Below are 18,284 nucleotides of genomic sequence, written 5' to 3' on the forward strand. Positions count from 1 at the left end.
AGAGAACCCAGTCACACTTGGACTTGTGACTTACAGACTGTGAGCTAATAGGTAAGTGCTGTTTAAAAAAACAAACAGGAATACTCACCTCAGTATTACATGAGTTAACATTGATAAAGTGTTTATGATAATAGGGGGTGAACTGGTTAAACTTTATAGTCCTTGGAATAGTTCATGGCCTCAGCACAATTAAATACATTTTTTTTAAAAAACCTCATGTCCCTGTGCTCACTCAGCATAAGCCACCGGCCCAAGGTCAGGAGCCAATGAGGTGATGGGTGATTCCAGGCCTGCAGGGAACCGCTACCCTCGAGTCTCATCTGCATGTGTCTCACGCTGTCCCCTGACCCGGGAACTGCATCTCACCCATCCTTGTGCTTCTGTGAAGACATCTGTATTAGTCTCTTAAACACACAGGGCTATGCCTTTAGAGAGTCCGAATGCTTTAAAAGGACAATAAAAATTTATCTTTCCATGATTCATGAAAGACTTGATGGTGTCAATAAGTTAGTTAAAAGCCCAGCATTCCTCAGAGCAGAAGAGCCATAAGGCACCGTGCCATGCTCCCCCCTCGTGTCCTCCCCCTCCCCGCCTTGAGTCTGGACAGGGTGCAAGTGGCCAAGAGACAAGTCTTATGACACTGATTTCACAAGAAGGGTCCAAGAGGTTTATTAGACAGCCTGTGGCAAAACACAAAATGATTAATGACGATAACAAGCATATTCTATCAGCCAAGAGCCAATCGGCACGATGACACTATCCCCAGAACATTCCTGGGTTCACATTTCCTAGTGGGCTGCCAGAAGAAACGAATCCCTTCAAATCAAGACTCGAACACAAAGGAATTCCAGAGACACTGGAGAGGAGAGCAGGTAGGCAACCCTCTCACCAGTGTGGGAAGGGGGAGGGGAGGAAACGCAGGACAATTTAAATTTCCAAACTGAGGGAAACACGTACAAGGCGGGGTCTCCGGGACCTGGGGCAGGGGGTGAGGGACCGGAGAGGCGGAACAGCAATATCGGACCTGACAGGTTTCCTCCTCTACTTCTTTCTCCCGCCTCTCTCCTTGAGGGCCAGGTGGATGACAGCGCCATTGGCCATGTTGTAGTAAGCCAGTGAGTTGGAATCCTTGATGAAGATGCCCTGGAAAACAGACGATGTGCTTAGCACGGGCAATCTGGCCTTGAGCACACGGCGCAGCCTCACTCCCAGTGTCTGCTCACGTTCTGAACTGAGTGAACACAGGAGCCTGAAGGAAGGCCGGGGACAAGGGGGGGATGCAGGCACAGGGCAGGTCTCTGGTTCCTCCCAGAATGCTTTGCTTTTCCTTCCTTCCTTCCTACCAAGCCATGTTCTTCCCTTTTGTCAACTCTCCAAGAAGCTGGCCCTGACCAACCCCACAGAATTTTAAACCACAAGACCTTTAGAGATCAACTAGTCCAACAGCCACATAATGCAGAGCAGGAAACTGAGGCCCAGCGTGGAGATTTGTCAAAGTCCAAAGTGGGACAACATAGCAGCCTTGTGAGACCTGGTGGGCACAGGCCTAGCTGGACTGTCACCTCTGTCCGCGCACAAAGCCAGGCTACTTGGAACCACACTGACTGGGTGGCTCCACCCCTGGACCAGAAACCCACTAGAGCACCCCAAGGACCTGTCCCCAGGTGTCCACCCTTATCATTGAGGCAGAGGGTTTTTGGACCCCACACAAGATTGTATTGTGACCCACTACAGCCTCACCTGTCAGGCTAACCTGCCCCAGCGCTCTCCCCCACCAGCATCATTACTTCCTGGATGGACTCAGACGGCCACATCCAGGCATCTCCCCCCTCCTTTGGTTCCACAGGGGACTTAGCTTCTGGGACGACAGAAGCATTGTGACCCAAGGGCTAGGACCAGACACCTGACTCACCTCATACTGCAGCTTCTGTTTCCCTGCGGGCATGCCCGTGGCTTCGTGAATTTTCACCTTGATAACAGAGACCTGGGGGACCAAGGAGAGGACATTTACCCCTTTGCTAAGGCCAGCTGAAGGAAGCTGCCCCTTGACCCCTGGGTTCCCCGGCAGCAACTCATACCTGGTCAGTGAGTGGGAGGGTGAAGACCAGCACCTGTCCGTTCAGTTTCCATTCCGTCTTATCCTGCATGTTGGGCACTTGGACCTTGATGGACACTGGACCCTGCAAAACAGAAGGTGGCCATTATGCCTGGGACCCCTGATCCGATCAGGAACGATGCTCTCCTATTCCTGGGCCAGTCTAGACGGTGTCACCTCTCCATCTGGGCTCGTGGACATGGTCCCTGATGCCACTGGGGACATGCACAAGATTTGGTTTCTCTTCTTGAAAATGATCTCTACCCTGCCTCCTGGTGAGTCTGGAGCTGAAGAAGTGACATGAAAATGCTCTACAAATCCCAAGAATCACCATGGGGGGTAAGAATATGAACTGTGAAATCAGAAGACCTGGGTTTCCAACTCAGCCTCCCCGCTAACTAGTAACTAGGTCTCTCTGAACCTCAATGCCATGTCTATTAGGCAGCTAATCACAACCACTGCACGGTACTGTTGTGAGCACTAAATGGACAAGTGCACGTACAGTAGGTCGCTTTACCCTGGCACTTGGGCCCTCAAGAGATGGGAAACACTATTGGGAAAAAAATGAAAGAAAAACAGATTTGTCAAATGCACTGGGGGAATGAGGCTGGGACTGTTCCTGCCTCCTCATGGAGCCTAACAACTTTCCTAGGGACTGAAGTGCCAAGATCCCCACCTCCCCTTATTGCTAGCACCCCAACAGGATGCCCACAACAGGCAGCCCTCCTAAGGGCTGAAACTGAGGAAGGCCACAAAGTAAGACCTGCACCCAGGATTTCCTATAGGGCAGCAATTTTCAACTGGTGTGCTGCTAGAATTTTTAAAACATGCAATATCTGACATCTTTGCCCTTGGATTGTCTAATAAGAAAATGACAACAACAGCTGTCTGTTGTGAATGAATCAAAATTATACCTATTTTTTTGGTCGGGTTGGCAAAAAATACACATTTTTGGTGTGCAGAGGAATGTTAGTAATTGATTGTGTGTGTGCCATGAGATGAAAAAGGTTAAAAATCACTGCTCTGGGGTTGAGGGTCTCTTCCACACTCAAGTCCTGCTGCCTGTGCAGCCTGGTCTCCTTCCGGCCTCTACAACAATAGTTCACACCGGGGAACCAATGCTGTCTGCTCCTCCAGCTGCTGACCCACGTCAAGTATGTGCTCAGAAGCCCTCAGGGGCCACACTGGCTGACCCAGGCCCTGGAAGCCAAAACCACGGGAGCAGAATGGGGTGGGCCAGGCAGTGTGTGATGGGGCGGGACTGGACTCCCAGCTAGATGCTCGCGGCCACGGGCAGCGCTCCGGGATCACATACCTTGTTTCTGCGAAGGAACTCCTCCTCGGGCATGAGGCTATCCTCTGTCTTCAGTTTCTTGGAGGCAGGTTCATCCTCCATGGGAGGCGGAGGGTGGACAGGGGGCATTGGGGCTGGAGCTGGGACAGGGGCCACAGGTGGAGCGGGCACAAAGGCTAGAAGGACAGGAATAAGCAGCTGTGTGAGAGGGGGAAGAGCCCAGGAATCAGGGCCGGTGAGAACTTAGAGGGGAGACTGCAAAGGTTTCCTGTTTCTCCCAGTGAGAGGTGTGAAGGGCCACTCCTTGCCGAGTCTGGCAGCCAGCCGGTTTCCTGGCACGGGGACCGGGGATGCTGCCCAGATTGGGCAGCCGGGCACTGGAAAAGGGGCAGGACTGATGGATGGAGGGGATGCCTGCCAGCAGTCATCACTGTCGGGCCTTTGCGCCTGCCTCGGCTGCACAAACCCCAGCTGTCACATCAGACCATCTCCCCCAAGAGTCGTGGCTCCCAGCTCCTGGCTCAGGGAACTCACACGGGGAAGCCATGGCTTTCTTCTGGGCTAGACCCCGGGCTGGACCAGCTAGCACCACCACCAGCCACTGCTCTGCTCACAGTGCTTGGCCTGCAGTCCTGACCAAATGGCCTGGAAAGCAACATGAGACACTGACCTGTTGGCACAATCATAGGAGGTGGGCGGGGTGCCATGATCGGGGGGGCTGAGGGAGGCATGGGCACCACGTTGATCCTGGGCGCGTGGATAATAGGCGGCATGGGAGCGATCACCGAGCCTGGGGGCAGTCGGACCACGGAAGCCATCGGGGGCCGGGGCATGACGGGCACTGCGGACACAACTGTGGTGCGGACAGGAGGCGGCATCTGCGGGGAGAGGGGCCCCAAGGTCACAGGAAGCCCAGGCGGGACTCACAGCTGGCAACTAGTCACCTGCAGCCTTTGAGGAGGGGGGCTCCAACTCAGCCCCGGGGCTGAGAGACTGCAGCCTCACCCGAGGCTCTGACGGAACTTCGCCGAGAGGGGCCCAGGGGCAGCACTCTTTCCACTTGGACTCAGCCAGCCACTCATGGCAGACACTGAGAGCCAAAGAGGCTGACCTTGACTGACCTCCTGGAGAGGAGCCAGTGCTCCTCAAAGGCCCATTAAGCCCTGCAGCCCCTCTCTGCCCCCAGCCTGCTTTGCATCTGCCACTTGCCTCCCTCCCTGCTCAATCCTCCCACACAGAGAGGAGGTCAGGCTAGAGGTTCTGACTCCCAATTAAAGGGTTCTCTGTATCTGACCCACTCAGCACTCAGGCCCTGCAATCAGGCAGTTGCCCTTCTCAGCCAATAGCATCCAACCCCAAGAACCACGCTCTACAAGACCAGTGACAAGGTGGCTGCTGACTTACTGCCGGTGGCCGGGGCACGGAGGTGATGGGCGGGGCTGAGCTGGGTATATTGGTGGCTGAGGATGGAGGGGGTGGCTGCTGGGGGATTTCATTGGGCTTGCTGGGCCCGATCTTCTCTTTGGTATCATCTTCGGGCACCAGGCCCTTCGCCTTGTGGATGGCCTCGATCTGCTCCTGGAGGGTGATATTGGCCTGCGCAGCCTGCTGGGTTCGAGCCATGCTGCCTGAGTGGCCATCCCAGGTCACCTGCAAGGGAAAGGGACGCCGCAGCTTGTCAGGATGCCGAGAACAGAGCCCCATGGGGGAGCCTGAGGGCAGGGAAGGCTCTAGGACAGTCCAAACTGCACCTTTTCCTCCGGCTTCTGGATCTCCTCCTCACCGATCTTCTTACCAATGGCTGTCTCTTCTACACCGAAGATGTCGGTACGTCGCTCGGCCAACTGTTTCAAGCTGCTCTCGATATCCAGACCTGGAGAGAGACAGGACAGAAAGCGACTCTAAACCACGTGTCCTTCTGACAAGGCAGCAGCTCTCCTGGTGCAGGGTGGGGGCTGGGCCCATGGGACAAGGCTGACTCCGAGTCCCAGCCCCGCATGCCTGTCCTCTGAGCCGGGGGAAGGCTGCCCCGTCAGCTCTAAAGAAGCCTATAAACCAGAGCTTGTCCAACTACTTGACAAACGAAAGGCAACTGAGAGGACAGGGTCACATGAGTCACAAGTAGCAGAGTCAAGACTGAAAGCTTGATCTCCTCCCTGTTGCTGCTTCTCACACAGCAGTCACAGGAGTGCCGTGTCGAGTTTCATTCTAAGCCGCAGAATGAGCACCCCTCCCAGCCAGCCAGATCTGGCTCTGGGAAGTCAATGGGCACATGCCATCCCTGTCAGGTGCCTGTCTTTGGAGGCGTCCTATCGATAGTCATTCTGCAAAATGGGGGGTCCTTTTGTAGTACCACAGGCTGTACATAACCTTGAAAGCTTTTGTGGAGCTCAACTGCTGCTTTCTATGTTTGCTTAAGGCAAGTTAACTGTAGTTTAGAGATTCCCATGGGTCAAAGCGAGTCAGGGCTGAGTCAGAGAAGGGGTGTGGACTGGGTGGGGGCACCCCCACCTCACCTGGAGCGTACACCTCGTCGTCGCTCTGCTTCTCGCGGATGGAGCGATCTCGCTGCTCCAGCCAGCGGGGGTCGAGCAGCCCGATGCGCATGTGTTCCTGCATTTTGCTGGCAGGGATCTTCTCCCCCGTGATGGGGGACACGAGGTACTCATCTGGGGCAGGGGCTGGAGGCAGGGGCTTGGAAGCTAGAAGGGAAGAGATGCCTGAGTGAGAACCCCGGGCGGCAGCCGGGGTGAAGAGGGTGTTTCACTCGTGCATCACTCATCCGTGACACACCAGTCAGTGCCACACGGTACCTGGCGCTGGGTCAACTGTCAGGGCGCCAGAGATGGCTACTCCCTGTGACCCACGGTGAGGCCTGGGAGGGAGGGGCTACCGATGCCTTTAACAAGCCACCTCGAGCCATTCTAGAAACGGGCAGGTCTGAGGCACATATGGGGGCAGGAAAGCAGGTTCTACCTTTGGGGTCGTAGTCCTTCCTGACAATGACCTGGTCTGGAGTCGGGGGCAGAGGCGGAGGCATGGGGGTCTCTGGGGGTGGGGGCACTTTCTGCCCTTCTTCTTCATCATCCGAACCCTGAAAAGCAAAGCCGTGGCGGGATTTCAAGAGGGGCCGAGAAGCCGCCTCTCTACAGCCGAGCCCTGAGGCTCCCAGGGCGGCAAGGTGCCTAGGCCTGCAGCCAGGGTCCATGTGCTAAGCCTCCCGGGCAGCGAGGCCAGCCGGCAGCCAGCCAAGCTGCTTCCTCGCAGCATGAATGGGAGTGCTGGGGGCCGTGGTGCTAGCATTCTGCCCAGGCATTTCCAGCAGCTGGCACCAGGCAGTCCCAGGAGGCCAAGGGCACTTAACATGCCAGGGAGGGGTGCGGGGAGCAAGTCAGCGCTCGAGGGTTGCTGCTCAGAGCAATGCTGGGAGGGAGAGAAAACGTCCATTCCCACAGACACAGGGGCCTTTCTTCTCAGGCTGCACGCAGATTCCTTCTGAGGGAAGGAGAACGGCTTGGCCTGGAGCCTCGATGCCTGCCCGGAAGGCCTGGCTCCAAGAGGGTGGGAGGTGGCCGAAAGGAAGCACAGGCCGCACTTAGAAAAGCTCGGGATCTGCTGACCATTTGGGCCGAAGCTGAGGTGTAGAGGGTTCCCGGGCTGAGGGCTGGCCTGGGTGGTGAGGAACGGGCCCTGAGCAGAGGGGGAAGGTGACAGAACAGGCCGGCACAGCGTTCAGATCCTTGCTTGTGAATGAACCTGTGTTGCCCGAGCTGGAAAGGGGCTCTGTGCTGCTGGGTTCGGGCAGCTGCCTTATTCAGGACCCACGCCTCCCTTCGAGGTTCACAAGGGGCCTGATCTCGGACTGTGGTGGAAAGCACCCCCCTCTCCTTGGGCTCCAGGGACAAGGTCATCCTCAGGCCTGTCCAGGCCCAGGGACACACCTCGTCCATGTCTTGCACTTGAGTGTCCTGGTCCAGCTGGGAAGGAGGCTCCTCTGTCTTCTCCTGCTTCTCGTCCTCTTCATCAGACTCAACCTCCATCTCCACCTCCTCACTCTCCCCAAACTTCTCATAGCGTTCCTGAATGAGGATCCGCGCCCCCAGCTCCTCCGGGGTCGTAGGGGGAGGGAAGTTCCCTGGGCGGGGGGGGGGGGGGACGGAGTCAAAGGGAGGCCTATAAAGGCCCATCTATCCTCTCTGCACGCTTGAGCTCTCCGAGGGCTGGGGCTGATTTCTCTCCCATCTCCAGAGCCCACCCGGAGTCTGACACTGTGAGTATTCGTTGGACTAGGTTGAGCTGGGACAGTGTGGGAGAACTGAAGTCCTCCAGGAGCAGAGGGGAAAGGGACACTGACACAGCCTCCGAGGAAGTCTGCTGTCCTCTGGGAACACCCGCACGAGCTCTCCCGGGGTGGCTCTCAACTCCTGGCTTCCCATCGGGCCGCAGGCCTACCTCCTCGCAGACCTACCTTGCTCATTGGGCTGGAAGTCCACCGTTTCCACCACGACAAAGTCATGCCAGTCGATCTGCGCGTAGGCCACCCGCTCCTTCTCCTTCTCCTCCTCCTCCTTCTTCCTCTCACGCTCCTGGAACTTGGCCCACTCCACGCGGTAACACACCTGGAGCCAGGACACAGCAAGGAGCTGAGCGGACGGGGTCTGCTCCTGATGGAGGTGTCACCCAGGGCCTGTAACAAGCCAGCACCTCCTGCAGAACAGGGAGGAGGCTGCCCTGCTACAAAGGGGGACGTTGTGGAGCAAACTATGGCATCTGTGTCTAGTCTCAGCCAGGCCCAGAGTTCGGACAGGATGACAACTCTAAAGCCACAGAAACCTGCCAAGGCCCCAAGGCCAGCCATGTGTCCTAACCTCGGAGTTTTTTGCTCGAGTGAGCGAGGAGCTGTGTTCAGAGGAAGTCTGCATGACAACCAAGTGCCCACAAGAGAAGCGACAATCTGAGAGCCTGAGAAACAAGACTTCATGCGACCATCCAAAACAGCCTATTTGTTGAAATATGTACAACATTTCTCTAAAAATTAAACAAACGTTTACTATCTCCTCTCATGAGCAGCAGCAGCAGGAGATGGCAAATGTCATAAGTCTCCTCGATCCATGTCATTCTGATGACTCCCGGAAGGAAGGACTTGAACCTGTCCAGGTGCTTGATGACATGAAGCTGAAGATACTTACATGAAGGTGTCTCAAAACGTGTAGGCACAGAGCACTACAGTACATAATCATATCAAATGATTCTAGAAATGACCATTGCTACCCACAGAACATATTCGTCTACAAAATTATTAAGCTACTGGTCTAAATATAAAAAGACCTGGGCCCTAGCTGGTTTGGCTCAGTGGACAGAGCGTTGACCTGCGGACTGAGGGGTCCTGGGTTTGATTCCAGTCAAGGGTACATGCCCGGGTTGCATGTGGGGCTTACAGGAGGCAGCCGATCAATAGTTCTCTCTCATCATTGATGTTTCTATCTCTCCCTCTCCCTTCCTCTCTGAAATCAATAAAAATATATTAAAAATTTTTTTTAAAAGACCTGGACCACAAAAGGCAGTGTCTTGAAGACATGCCTTCTGTCCTCAACTCTGAAAACCTGGGCTACAACAGGCACCTGCTCAGGAGTTGGCTTCTCTGAGGATAGGAAAGAGGGAGGCCTAGTGACGCTGAGAGCAGAGCAGAGAGTTGGGGCACAGAATCCAGGTTCCCTGGCCTTCGTAGCGGAAGGCCTCTCTCTCCACCACTCCTGTGCCCAGAACATAACAAGGCACTGCCTCAGAGATTATTCAAAACGTGAAACACAACCCAACAATGTAACTCCCACATCAGTAACTGGTCATAAAAAATGAGTTTACCTGGTCCAAAACTTCTCGGGGGTTCTCGGCCTCTTTCTTGAGCTTTGTAAATAAGCCTTTGGGCGGAATCAAGATCTGAAACACAGAAGTTATTAAAGCCACGGTCAGCGCAGCACAACCCGGGACAGAGGGGGCCTTCCCTGGCTGTGGAGAGGTGCGGAGGGAGAGCGTCGGAGTCTGGGTCCCAATCCCAGAAGTTATTTAACTTCTGCAGCTTCGTTTCCTTCTACAAAATGGTGACACCACTTAAGTTGGCATCATCAACTTCAAAGGCTGCTGTAAGATCAGCAGGCAAGTATGCAAAACCATGGCAGGTCACCCAGCACACAGGCAGTATGTAGCTACTTATTAGCATGAGTTAGTGACTTCAGCTCTTTGAGCCTATTCCTGCTTTTATAAAAGGGGAGAAAACACTTAGCTCACGGGTTCTTGTGAGAGTTAAATTAGGTAATAGGAGACAATTACTACGGGCTTGCTTCTTTCTCAGGCCCTATGCAAGGTGCCTAAAAATGTAAATGTACTAAAAAGCAGCTAGCATGCCCGGCATGCATGGCTCAGTGGTTGAGCGTTGACCTATGAACCAGGAGGTCACAGTTCGACTTCCAGTCAGTCAGGACACATGCCTGGGTTGCAGGCTCCATCCCCAGTAGGGGGCGTGCAGGAGCCCATCAGTGATTCTCTCTCATCATTGATGTTTCTATCTCTCTCTCCCTCTCCCTTCTCTGAAATCACTAAAAATATGTATGTTTTTTTAAAAAAGCAGCTAATACCACGTGGCCTTGTCACATAGCAAGCACTCACCTAATGCAGTTATCAATCATGCATTTCAATTTTCTTTAGAAACAGCAGTCAATGTTGCATTTAAGAGGGAAACCCGAATATAAATCAAGATTTCACACGGAAATAAAGTGTTAACGTCCACCCAGGGGCCCCACAGAGGAACACTGTCCTTGTAGACAGTGAGTGGACAGCATGCTTTCTGGCCCAGCAGCCCAGCCTGCACCCTAACCAGGCACCTTGGTATACTGTTCCACCAGCTTCGTGAAGTAGTTGAAGAGGCTGTGCTGTGGGCGGAGAAAGTCAAATTGGTAGTTGCGCTGCTCTTTCTGCATCAGCTGGGTCAGAAACTGGCGCCCATTCCTGGCCACAAACTGAGCCGTCAGCTTCACCACGTCCAGGTCAAAGGCTGAGATGGAGGGGGGGTCTGCGATGAACTCGAACTCAGGAGGGGGCTCTTTGGGCACGATGGTCTCCTGGATCACCTGGGCTTGGACCTAAGATGCAGAAGACGTGTGACAAGACGCACAGGAGCGGCCTGGCTCCAGAGGGGGCTCTATGCCTGTTCATGGTGCGGATACCACTGGCACCTGCTGAGAGTCCTCACTCACAAGAGCAGCAATTTCTTGGCCAACGGTGGCCTCAACAACCCAAAGGCTTCCAGTGAGATCCATGCCCCGCTTTATCTCTGCTGCTGCCCTCAAATCAAAGACTAAAACTGGGGAGCAGGAGACCTGATAGGAGCAGGGCTCATAAATCCCAACCGAGGGCGAGAGAGGATGCAGGAGGCCCTCTGTGTGTGCAGAGGACCCCAGTGGAGGAAGGATTTCCACATTTGTTACCTCATCTGGTCTCCACAGGAACCATGAGGTGGAGAGAATGGGTACTGGGAATCCTCTTTATAGAGGAAGGAACTGAGATAAGTAGCCTGAGGCCCTAAGGGTAGTAAATTGCAACGCAAGGCCTCAGAGCCTACATCAGTCTTTCCCTCCCTTCCCTGTAAAACGAGGCAGCACCTTTGCCAGAGCAAAGGAGCAGAGAAGGAAAAGGGACCAGTCTAGGCCTACAAAGGAAGCAAAATGTGCCAGCCCTTCCTGTCCCCAGTGACAACCCTAATCACCCCTAGTTCTGGGCCTAGTGCTGAGGGGGATTAGGGCAGGCCAGATTGGGGGCGGGGGGGGGGGGGGGGGCGCGCCTCGGAAAGTGAGATAGAATGATGGTGTAAGAAAGGGCTCCAAAGCCTTCAACAAGGCAAAGTGAAGAGGCTGAAAACACACACTTTTCAGTCCTGACTCTGTGGTCTTGGGTAAATCACACTTCCCTGAGCCTCAGCTCTTTCAATCGTAAAATGATCACCTCGCTGGCCTCCTCATGCAGCCCCCGGGGGTGCCAATGAGCAAGACCCCTGAAGCACTGAGCACAGAGCTTGATGAGCAGTGCTAAAGAAATGCCAGCTGTCAGCAGGACTTTGCTCTCTCAGCCTGTGTCTGCCTCTGGAGGATTGGCGGGGGGGGGGGGGGGGCCTGTGCGGTTTGGATAGCAGAGTTCATTACTCTCCTCTCCCTCCCGATCCTGGCCTCCCTCTCAGGCCTGGGGAAGTGAGGGGAGGGGTTGGCTCCAACCTTCTGGGGCAGCTGCTGCTGGGTGGCTTGCTGCTGCTGCTGCATGACCTTGGGGATGGCGGCTGAGGGCTCCTGAGCCTTCCCCTCCTTGAACTCGCTGACCTTGTGGCGGTAGTAAGCATGGTAAGGGTCATTGGGGTTCAGAAAGTTGAACTTGGGATTGTTGATCTCGTTCTGTCGGATCCTAGCTTCAAATTCAGGTCCATTTCTAGAAGGAGGGAAAAAGAATTAATACCACCACCATTGCAACTGCTGAGACCCAGAACACGGCCCATTCAAGCCACCTTCCTGCCCCACCCATCACTCCAACTGGTCCGTCTCTCAGCACCGCAGAGGTCTTCCTCGAGACCCCTGCCATCAGCACCAGGGCCATCTGCCTCCTTAGGCCTGATGCAGGCTTCCTCTACCACAGGGCCTCCCAGCTCATCACTCCTGCAGCTCCTCTGTCAGTCTCGCCATTTCCAAAACCCATCTGGACTATTGCCTTTTTTTTTTGGTAAGATTTATTTACTTTAAAAAAAAATGTACTTACAAGGGAAGGCATATATTACTACTTCACATAAAAATCAATATGACTTCACTAATAAAAGACAGGCTTAAAATTAAACACAAGGAAAACAAACTATTAGCCTGTTAAAGTTTAGCTCCAAGTTTGCTGGGCCAGAGGCCAGTGCTCTTAGTTAAAAAGTGGATTAAAGATGCTGCAAAGGTGTTCAAGTTATCCTAGCACCAAGCTGAGACTTTGTCCTTTGGGTAACAAGAAGGATTAAAACAGCCATGCAAATGTGGACAATGAGACTTATGCCCTGTCCAAGCACCGCCTAAAATCACCTCACTCACTACTGGGTGAGGCCCAGCCAGGAAACACTCCGAGGGTGCGAACCTGTGCTGCTGGGTGAGGCACACTCAGATGCAGGGAAGCAGTGAGGTGGCGGGAGGCCTCCCATCTCTCTGTACCTGGGCCAGTTTCCTATCTACACCTCATGTCCCCAATTTGCCTGCCTTTAAAAACCTCAAAATAATGAAAAAGACTCTCTCAGAATGTTTAGGGAACGCTGGTTTTTTAGAGTCCCAACAGTAATATTTCAAGGTGCCATACATACATGGTGGGGCAAAGTAGGTTTACAATGGCTCATATGGAAGGTAATACAATAATTACTAATAATACAAAAATAAACTGTTTTGCATACTCACAATTGTAAACCTACTTTTGCCCCACCCTGTATGTAACACCCGTGTCGGTCAGAAACTGCACTAACCTTAAAGACACAAGATATGGACATGTTCAAGTTTTGGGTTCACTACTGACGCAACAAGCTACTACACTTCTCTTTGACTCAATTTCCCATGTGTGGAATGTCGCTCAGGCCACCGTCTCTATCTCGAACTAGTAAGATCAAATGTATTAAGGAGATACCAGTCTTCTTGAAGCACAGAGTGGCCTGCAAATGCCAGTGTTGTCACTTCTATAAAAGTTAGAAGAGCTGTTCCATTAACAGTAGAGATGACTGGGTATTAGATGACGGGACTTCCTCCATCGCTCCTCCAGCAGAGCCCAGCTCTCAGATGCCCCCAACGCACCAGGGGGCAGCTTTCACACCCTGGTCCTGTCGGCGGGCGATGCTGTGCTCCCGATGAGCCACCATAACCACGTGCCAGTGTCGGGGCAACACCCAGGCCAGCTCCTCCACAAGTTCTGGTCACACTCCGTCGCCTGACTGACACCATGAGGTCTAATCTGACAGTGAATTAGTACAACTAGAACCTCCCGCTTGAGGAGAAGCTTCTGTCCCTCTCCTTACACAAGGCAAACCACACACGAGGAGGAGAGTGAATGCAAACACTGCCACAACAAGGCCACCACCCCCAGCGGATGCCGGGCAGATAAGGGGCGGCTGGACATGGGGTTCCGATTGTCTCCTCTATCGCGGCCTCTGAAGCCATAACCTCGCCACATCTGGGAACAATTGACAGATTAAAACAGTGGAAAGGCAGCCATGTTTATTCTCAGCTCTTCTGTTGCTTTAGATTAGTTTAATGTTAAAATTGTATTCTCTCACAAAAGAAATAGATTTCAACAGAAGACAGGATTCTGACTCAACCCAGCTGGTGTGAGTTTTAAAGGTACTTTCCACTTCAGTTCCTTGAAAGGAAAACACAGAGAAGGGGAGACCTAACCTACAAAAAAACACACACAACTTCGTTTGGAAAACCATATAGGTTAGTGATCTTTACGGTATGCTCTGCTCCATCCATCAGTACGCGTGAAATGAAGGGTCCTGCATGTTTGCTGTATTCCAGACTGAAATGCTAGTCGTCCCTTCATTGCAACGTCAACAAAAGCATGTGCAGAGATTTCAGAAATGCCTACAAGGCAACATCTAGCCAACAACAGATCTAGAGATGTGGGTGTATAGGTTTATTATTTTTAAGGGAACTTGGACACACTCCGACTTCTGTGGCAGAAGAGGTTGACACAAAATTACTGGAAAGCTACTTGGCAAGTGTTTAAGAAATCTTTAAAATCCTCCTTCAGCCACACTATTTCCTTCTAAAGAAACAATCTAAACAGGAAAGTAAATGCTCGGAGACTTCCCCGCAGCTTCACATGCCAAACTGAAATGTTGGAAACAACGTCGAAGGAAAAGATAGAGACGGCGAGTCAAGGAAGGCCCATTGCCTCAACTCGGTGCAGCGTCTCCCGAGCGGCCCACGCAACACCAGACCACGAAGCAACATGGGAAACGCTTATAACAAGCACTAGGGGAAAAGCAGGATGTGAAAGTACCTCTGCTGCTATTACAAGGATCTAAAAAAGGACCCGAGGGCCAGAAGGAAACAGGAAAAAGTGAAAACGGCTGGCAGAAACGACCTGGTAGCGAGGTTGTGTCGATTTTTCTTCCAACACCCCTTTCCCATTTGGGTTTAAAATATGAGGGGAGAAGGGGAAGCAGGCGTGTTGCTCGGAGACATTATAAACATTTATTACGGATACACCGCCTGCTGTCCTAAACCTGACAGGGGCTGATGATGTTCAATCCAGCACAGAACAGCTTTAACCCAATACCCAGGTTCATCAAAGCCCCTGGAATGTGATGAGACCAAGCTGCACGGCACCGGCCACACAGAGACTCCCTCCCATTTCCCTAGCAGGGTGGGAAAGGAATACATCTATGAAGTAGATATTGTATCCAGCAAATGCCCTGACTGAGGGCAGCAGTCTGCTCAGGACCAGCTGAGCTTCCATGCAAGGTGCTGTCCAGATTTATTGTGCCATCTCATTTTTAAGTAACTTGAGTACAAAAAAAATTGCAAAGACAAACAAAAGCTCTGTAGGCTGGATGGGGCCTGCTGGCTGCTGAAGGAATACTTTGAAGATCCTAAACCTCTGGGGTCACGTGGCCATCAAGAGGATTCCATCGGAGGACGTGTGAGTGTGTGTACGATGGGGAGGGACTCGAGGAACTCGGACTGCCTTCCACGCCACCTAAGACAGCTGACACCTGCATGAGGCACCCGAACAGTTTCGTCCCCCTAACTATCTCACGCCACCCTCACAACAACCCTGAGGGGCGTCTCATTCCCTTCCCTTCTGCAGATGGGTCATCGGAGGCTCTCGGGAATGCGGTCCTCGCACAATGACAATGATCAACCCCTTTTTGTCTTCCTCAGGCCAGTGGCTTAGACAGAGACACACTTACTATGGGTGAAAAAGCGGCTTTCCAGACATGTCCTCCGGCCTGTTGTGGAAACACAGGTTCCTGGTGACTCTGGGGCCTGTGTGACCCACACTCCACCACCGCCACGCTGTGTCAGAGGCCAGTCCTGACCGCTACCCACCTCACCGCCACGCTGTGCTTTTAGACGAGCCAATGGGCCTACACTGAGAGCGCCTCTCTATGCGGATCAACCTGTGGCCTGTGTCCCTGGCCGGTGAACTAATTGCTCAGATGACTTGTGCTTTCAAAGGTGCACTGACCATTAATGTCAGTGGAGTCCCACCTGACAACACCTCTCTAGAACCTAGTGTTAACCTGTGTGGACTCAAGAGCTCTTGGCGCTAAAAATCCACCTGTAAGCCAGGGAGCAGAAGAGCTAGGTTACCTGGCCACGAAGCTGGCGGTCTTGTCCACGATATTCCTGACCTCTGGAGGCGGGTAAATGATCCCCACCACGGGCTTGGAAGGGGTGGAGTCCTCCTTTGAAGACGCGTCCTCTTCTGTGGGCTGTGAGAAAAGGAAATAAAGTCTTCAAGATCCTGGTTTGGGGGGGGACATACCTGAGCCCCAGGCTCTCCCTCGGACTTCCTTCGGGTCAGAACCCTCTGCTCCAGAAGAGGGTTCCTTTACCTGCACTATGCTTGCAAGGGACCCTCCTGGGGAATCAGGAAAAGCAGCTGCAGCTTTTCTGGCTCCACCAGCTAGACCAGCGGTCGCCAACCTTTCGGACCTCGCGGACCACCGGTTGGTGACCGCTGAGCTAGACTGTGTCCATGACACCAGGGGTCTGCATTTCTGCTAAGTGCCCAGGTGACTCAGATGCAGGTCTCGGACCACATTCTGAGAAGCCACGTTCCAGAATCAGAACATGGGTCCATGTTCCAGAGCAAGCGATGTGCCCGGCTTGGGATATTCAGTGACTGTGTGCTGAATAAATAAATACAAAGGGAACTCCTTCGGGGCAGCTCCTTCTGCCTTAAAGCCTTTTCTCTCTGCATCCACTCCACAGCCTTAACTACCAGTCAACGCTCAAATGTGCTGTGAAACTGCACTGGACACTCAGCATTAACTCTCCGTCAGTTCCAATAGTCTTTCCTCGCTGGTCTTTCTTTAGTAAACAAAGGGTCAAGTCTCTCATCTCAGAAAAATAAAGACTCTCCCCTGCCCTCATGTTCCTTCCTCCTACTGCCTTCTCCCCCACCCCTCTTCCTCTGCCAAACATCCTGAGTTCTCCCAGCCTTGGTCCCCACTTCCTCACCCCGCCTTGGTCCCCATCCATTTCAAGTGTTTTTGCCAAAGTCAAAACCTCTGCCTACGGCCAAGTGCAGCGGCCGTCTGGCTGTGTGACCAATGCCCACTCCTTCACAAAGCTCTCCGCCCAACTCCCAGGCCCCATTTTCACCCGTCTTCCCTTCTTGCTCACCGTGCCCCGCAAGAAACCTTCCAGGTTTCTGTTTCACCTCCTGCTCTATCATGTTGAGCACCCCCAAAATCCTGTTCTCGGTTCTCTTCACAGTCTTCACTCCGTCCTCAGGCACCCACAGCCACCTCCAGCCTGAACAATCCCACCCACATGGATACCCCGATCACTCTTCAGATCGATTGATTCCCGGGCACTTTTGTCATCTGTAATGGCTTTTCTCGTGAATGGCCAGACAGGCACCTGGTCAACCAGGCCAGAAACATGGTTCTCCTCCTCCTCCTCCTCCTTCAGCCTCCAAATTCAGTGACGACAGAGGAGGTGCCATACACTTTACATACATTAACTTGTATCACCCTTACGAGAGCCCTATGAGGTAGGTAACTTGATTATCCCCATTTCACAGATGAGAAAACTGAGGACTAGAGAGCTTAACTGGCCCTCTGAGCAATACACACTTGTAGAATATTCACGAGTACCCGGCTCCTTACTAGCTTACGAGCAAGCTCTCCAAGGCAGCTGCTGCGCCTCATCCATCCCAGTAACGTGGGACCCAGGCTCTGTGTCTGGCTTAGACTGAGTACTTAGTGGCTGCAAGAGCATTAACATTCAAAGCTGTAACCCTGCAGGCTGGGAAATTAGAAATAACTGGGCAAATTACTGGGGGCCGGGGGGCCCAATTGCCACAGCAGATGCACGGGATCGGTGTTTTTCCCAAACTTCAATGAATCACCTTGGGATCTTGTTAAAAATGCAGATTTCTATTAGAAGAGCTGAGGTGTATTTCTTCCTTTTTTTGTTTATTCACATTTTAATTTTTTTAATTTAGTGTTTCAATTACAGTCTGCATTCAATATTATTTTGTATTAGTTTCAGGTGTATAACATAGCGGCTAGATACTCATATACTTTACAAAGTGTTTCCCCCCCCCCCCCCATATTCCCCCCTGGCATCATACATATTACAACATCACTAACTATATTTCCTATGCTGCGCTTTACAGAGTCTCGCATTTCTAATAAACTCCCAGCGGACGCTGAAGCTGCCGGTCCGCGGACCTCACTTTGAGAACCACGGGTCCAGCGCGCTGCCTCCTGGGACTTGTAGTCCTTCCAAGGCCTCCTAAGCGGCCGCTACTTCCAGCAAAAGTGAGGCGCGCCTAGGCCTAGGCCCGGGCTGCCGGTCCCGGGGAGGGGGGCGCGATACCTGTTTGGGCTCGGTGGCCACGGGAGGCGGCGGAGGCACCGCCTGCACGGGTCCCGCCGGCATGATTGCGACGCTCAGGGCTGCCAGGCCGCCTCGATGTGGGTGAGCGGTGCGGCCTCAGAGCGGTTCCCCCGCAGCAGCGCTACCACAAGTCCGCAAGATGGCGGCAGCCGAGCGAGCCGTCAACCGGGAGGCCAGGCTGACGCACTTCCAGGCCCGCCCCCTTTACGTGACGTCATTTCCGGTACGCCCCCACCGGAGTGGCGCGTGCCCGACGCCGTTGCCATGG

At 53.2% G+C, this 18,284-nt stretch overlaps 1 protein-coding gene across 1 annotated transcript; it reads right to left on the bottom strand.

Annotated features, from left to right (window-relative positions):
* Positions 1-644: 644 nt before the first annotated feature.
* On the bottom strand, positions 645-18,171 carry SF3A1 (splicing factor 3a subunit 1). The gene is made up of 16 exons (XM_070400149.1): positions 17,996-18,171; positions 15,755-15,876; positions 11,651-11,858; positions 10,268-10,525; positions 9,252-9,326; positions 7,858-8,008; positions 7,331-7,524; positions 6,366-6,483; positions 5,906-6,091; positions 5,141-5,262; positions 4,794-5,039; positions 4,060-4,267; positions 3,411-3,565; positions 2,079-2,180; positions 1,913-1,984; positions 645-1,143 (listed from the first exon to the last, which is right to left on the bottom strand). The coding sequence occupies exons 1-16, from the start codon at positions 18,056-18,058 to the stop codon at positions 1,042-1,044; spliced, it is 2,382 nt and encodes a 793-aa protein (XP_070256250.1). The 5' UTR covers positions 18,059-18,171; the 3' UTR covers positions 645-1,041.
* Between the last annotated feature and the right edge of the window lie 113 nt (positions 18,172-18,284).

Source organism: Myotis yumanensis, unplaced genomic scaffold (assembly GCF_028538775.1).
Source record: "Myotis yumanensis isolate MYYU_CA2020_CCGP unplaced genomic scaffold, mMyoYum1.0.hap1 SCAF_19, whole genome shotgun sequence".
Taxonomy (NCBI): Eukaryota; Metazoa; Chordata; class Mammalia; order Chiroptera; family Vespertilionidae; genus Myotis; species Myotis yumanensis.

Excerpts from the sequence above, each read along its gene's own strand:
- SF3A1 (XM_070400149.1), bottom strand. The coding sequence starts at position 18,058 with ATGCCGGCGGGACCCGTGCAGGCGGTGCCTCCGCCGCCTCCCGTGGCC. Across the intron at positions 11,859-15,754 it reads ACCGCCAGCTTCGTGGCCAG|AAATGGACCTGAATTTGAAG; the intron begins GTAACCTAGCTC and ends CCCTCCTTCTAG. Across the intron at positions 2,181-3,410 it reads AGTTCCTTCGCAGAAACAAG|GGTCCAGTGTCCATCAAGGT; the intron begins GTATGTGATCCC and ends TCTGTTTTGCAG.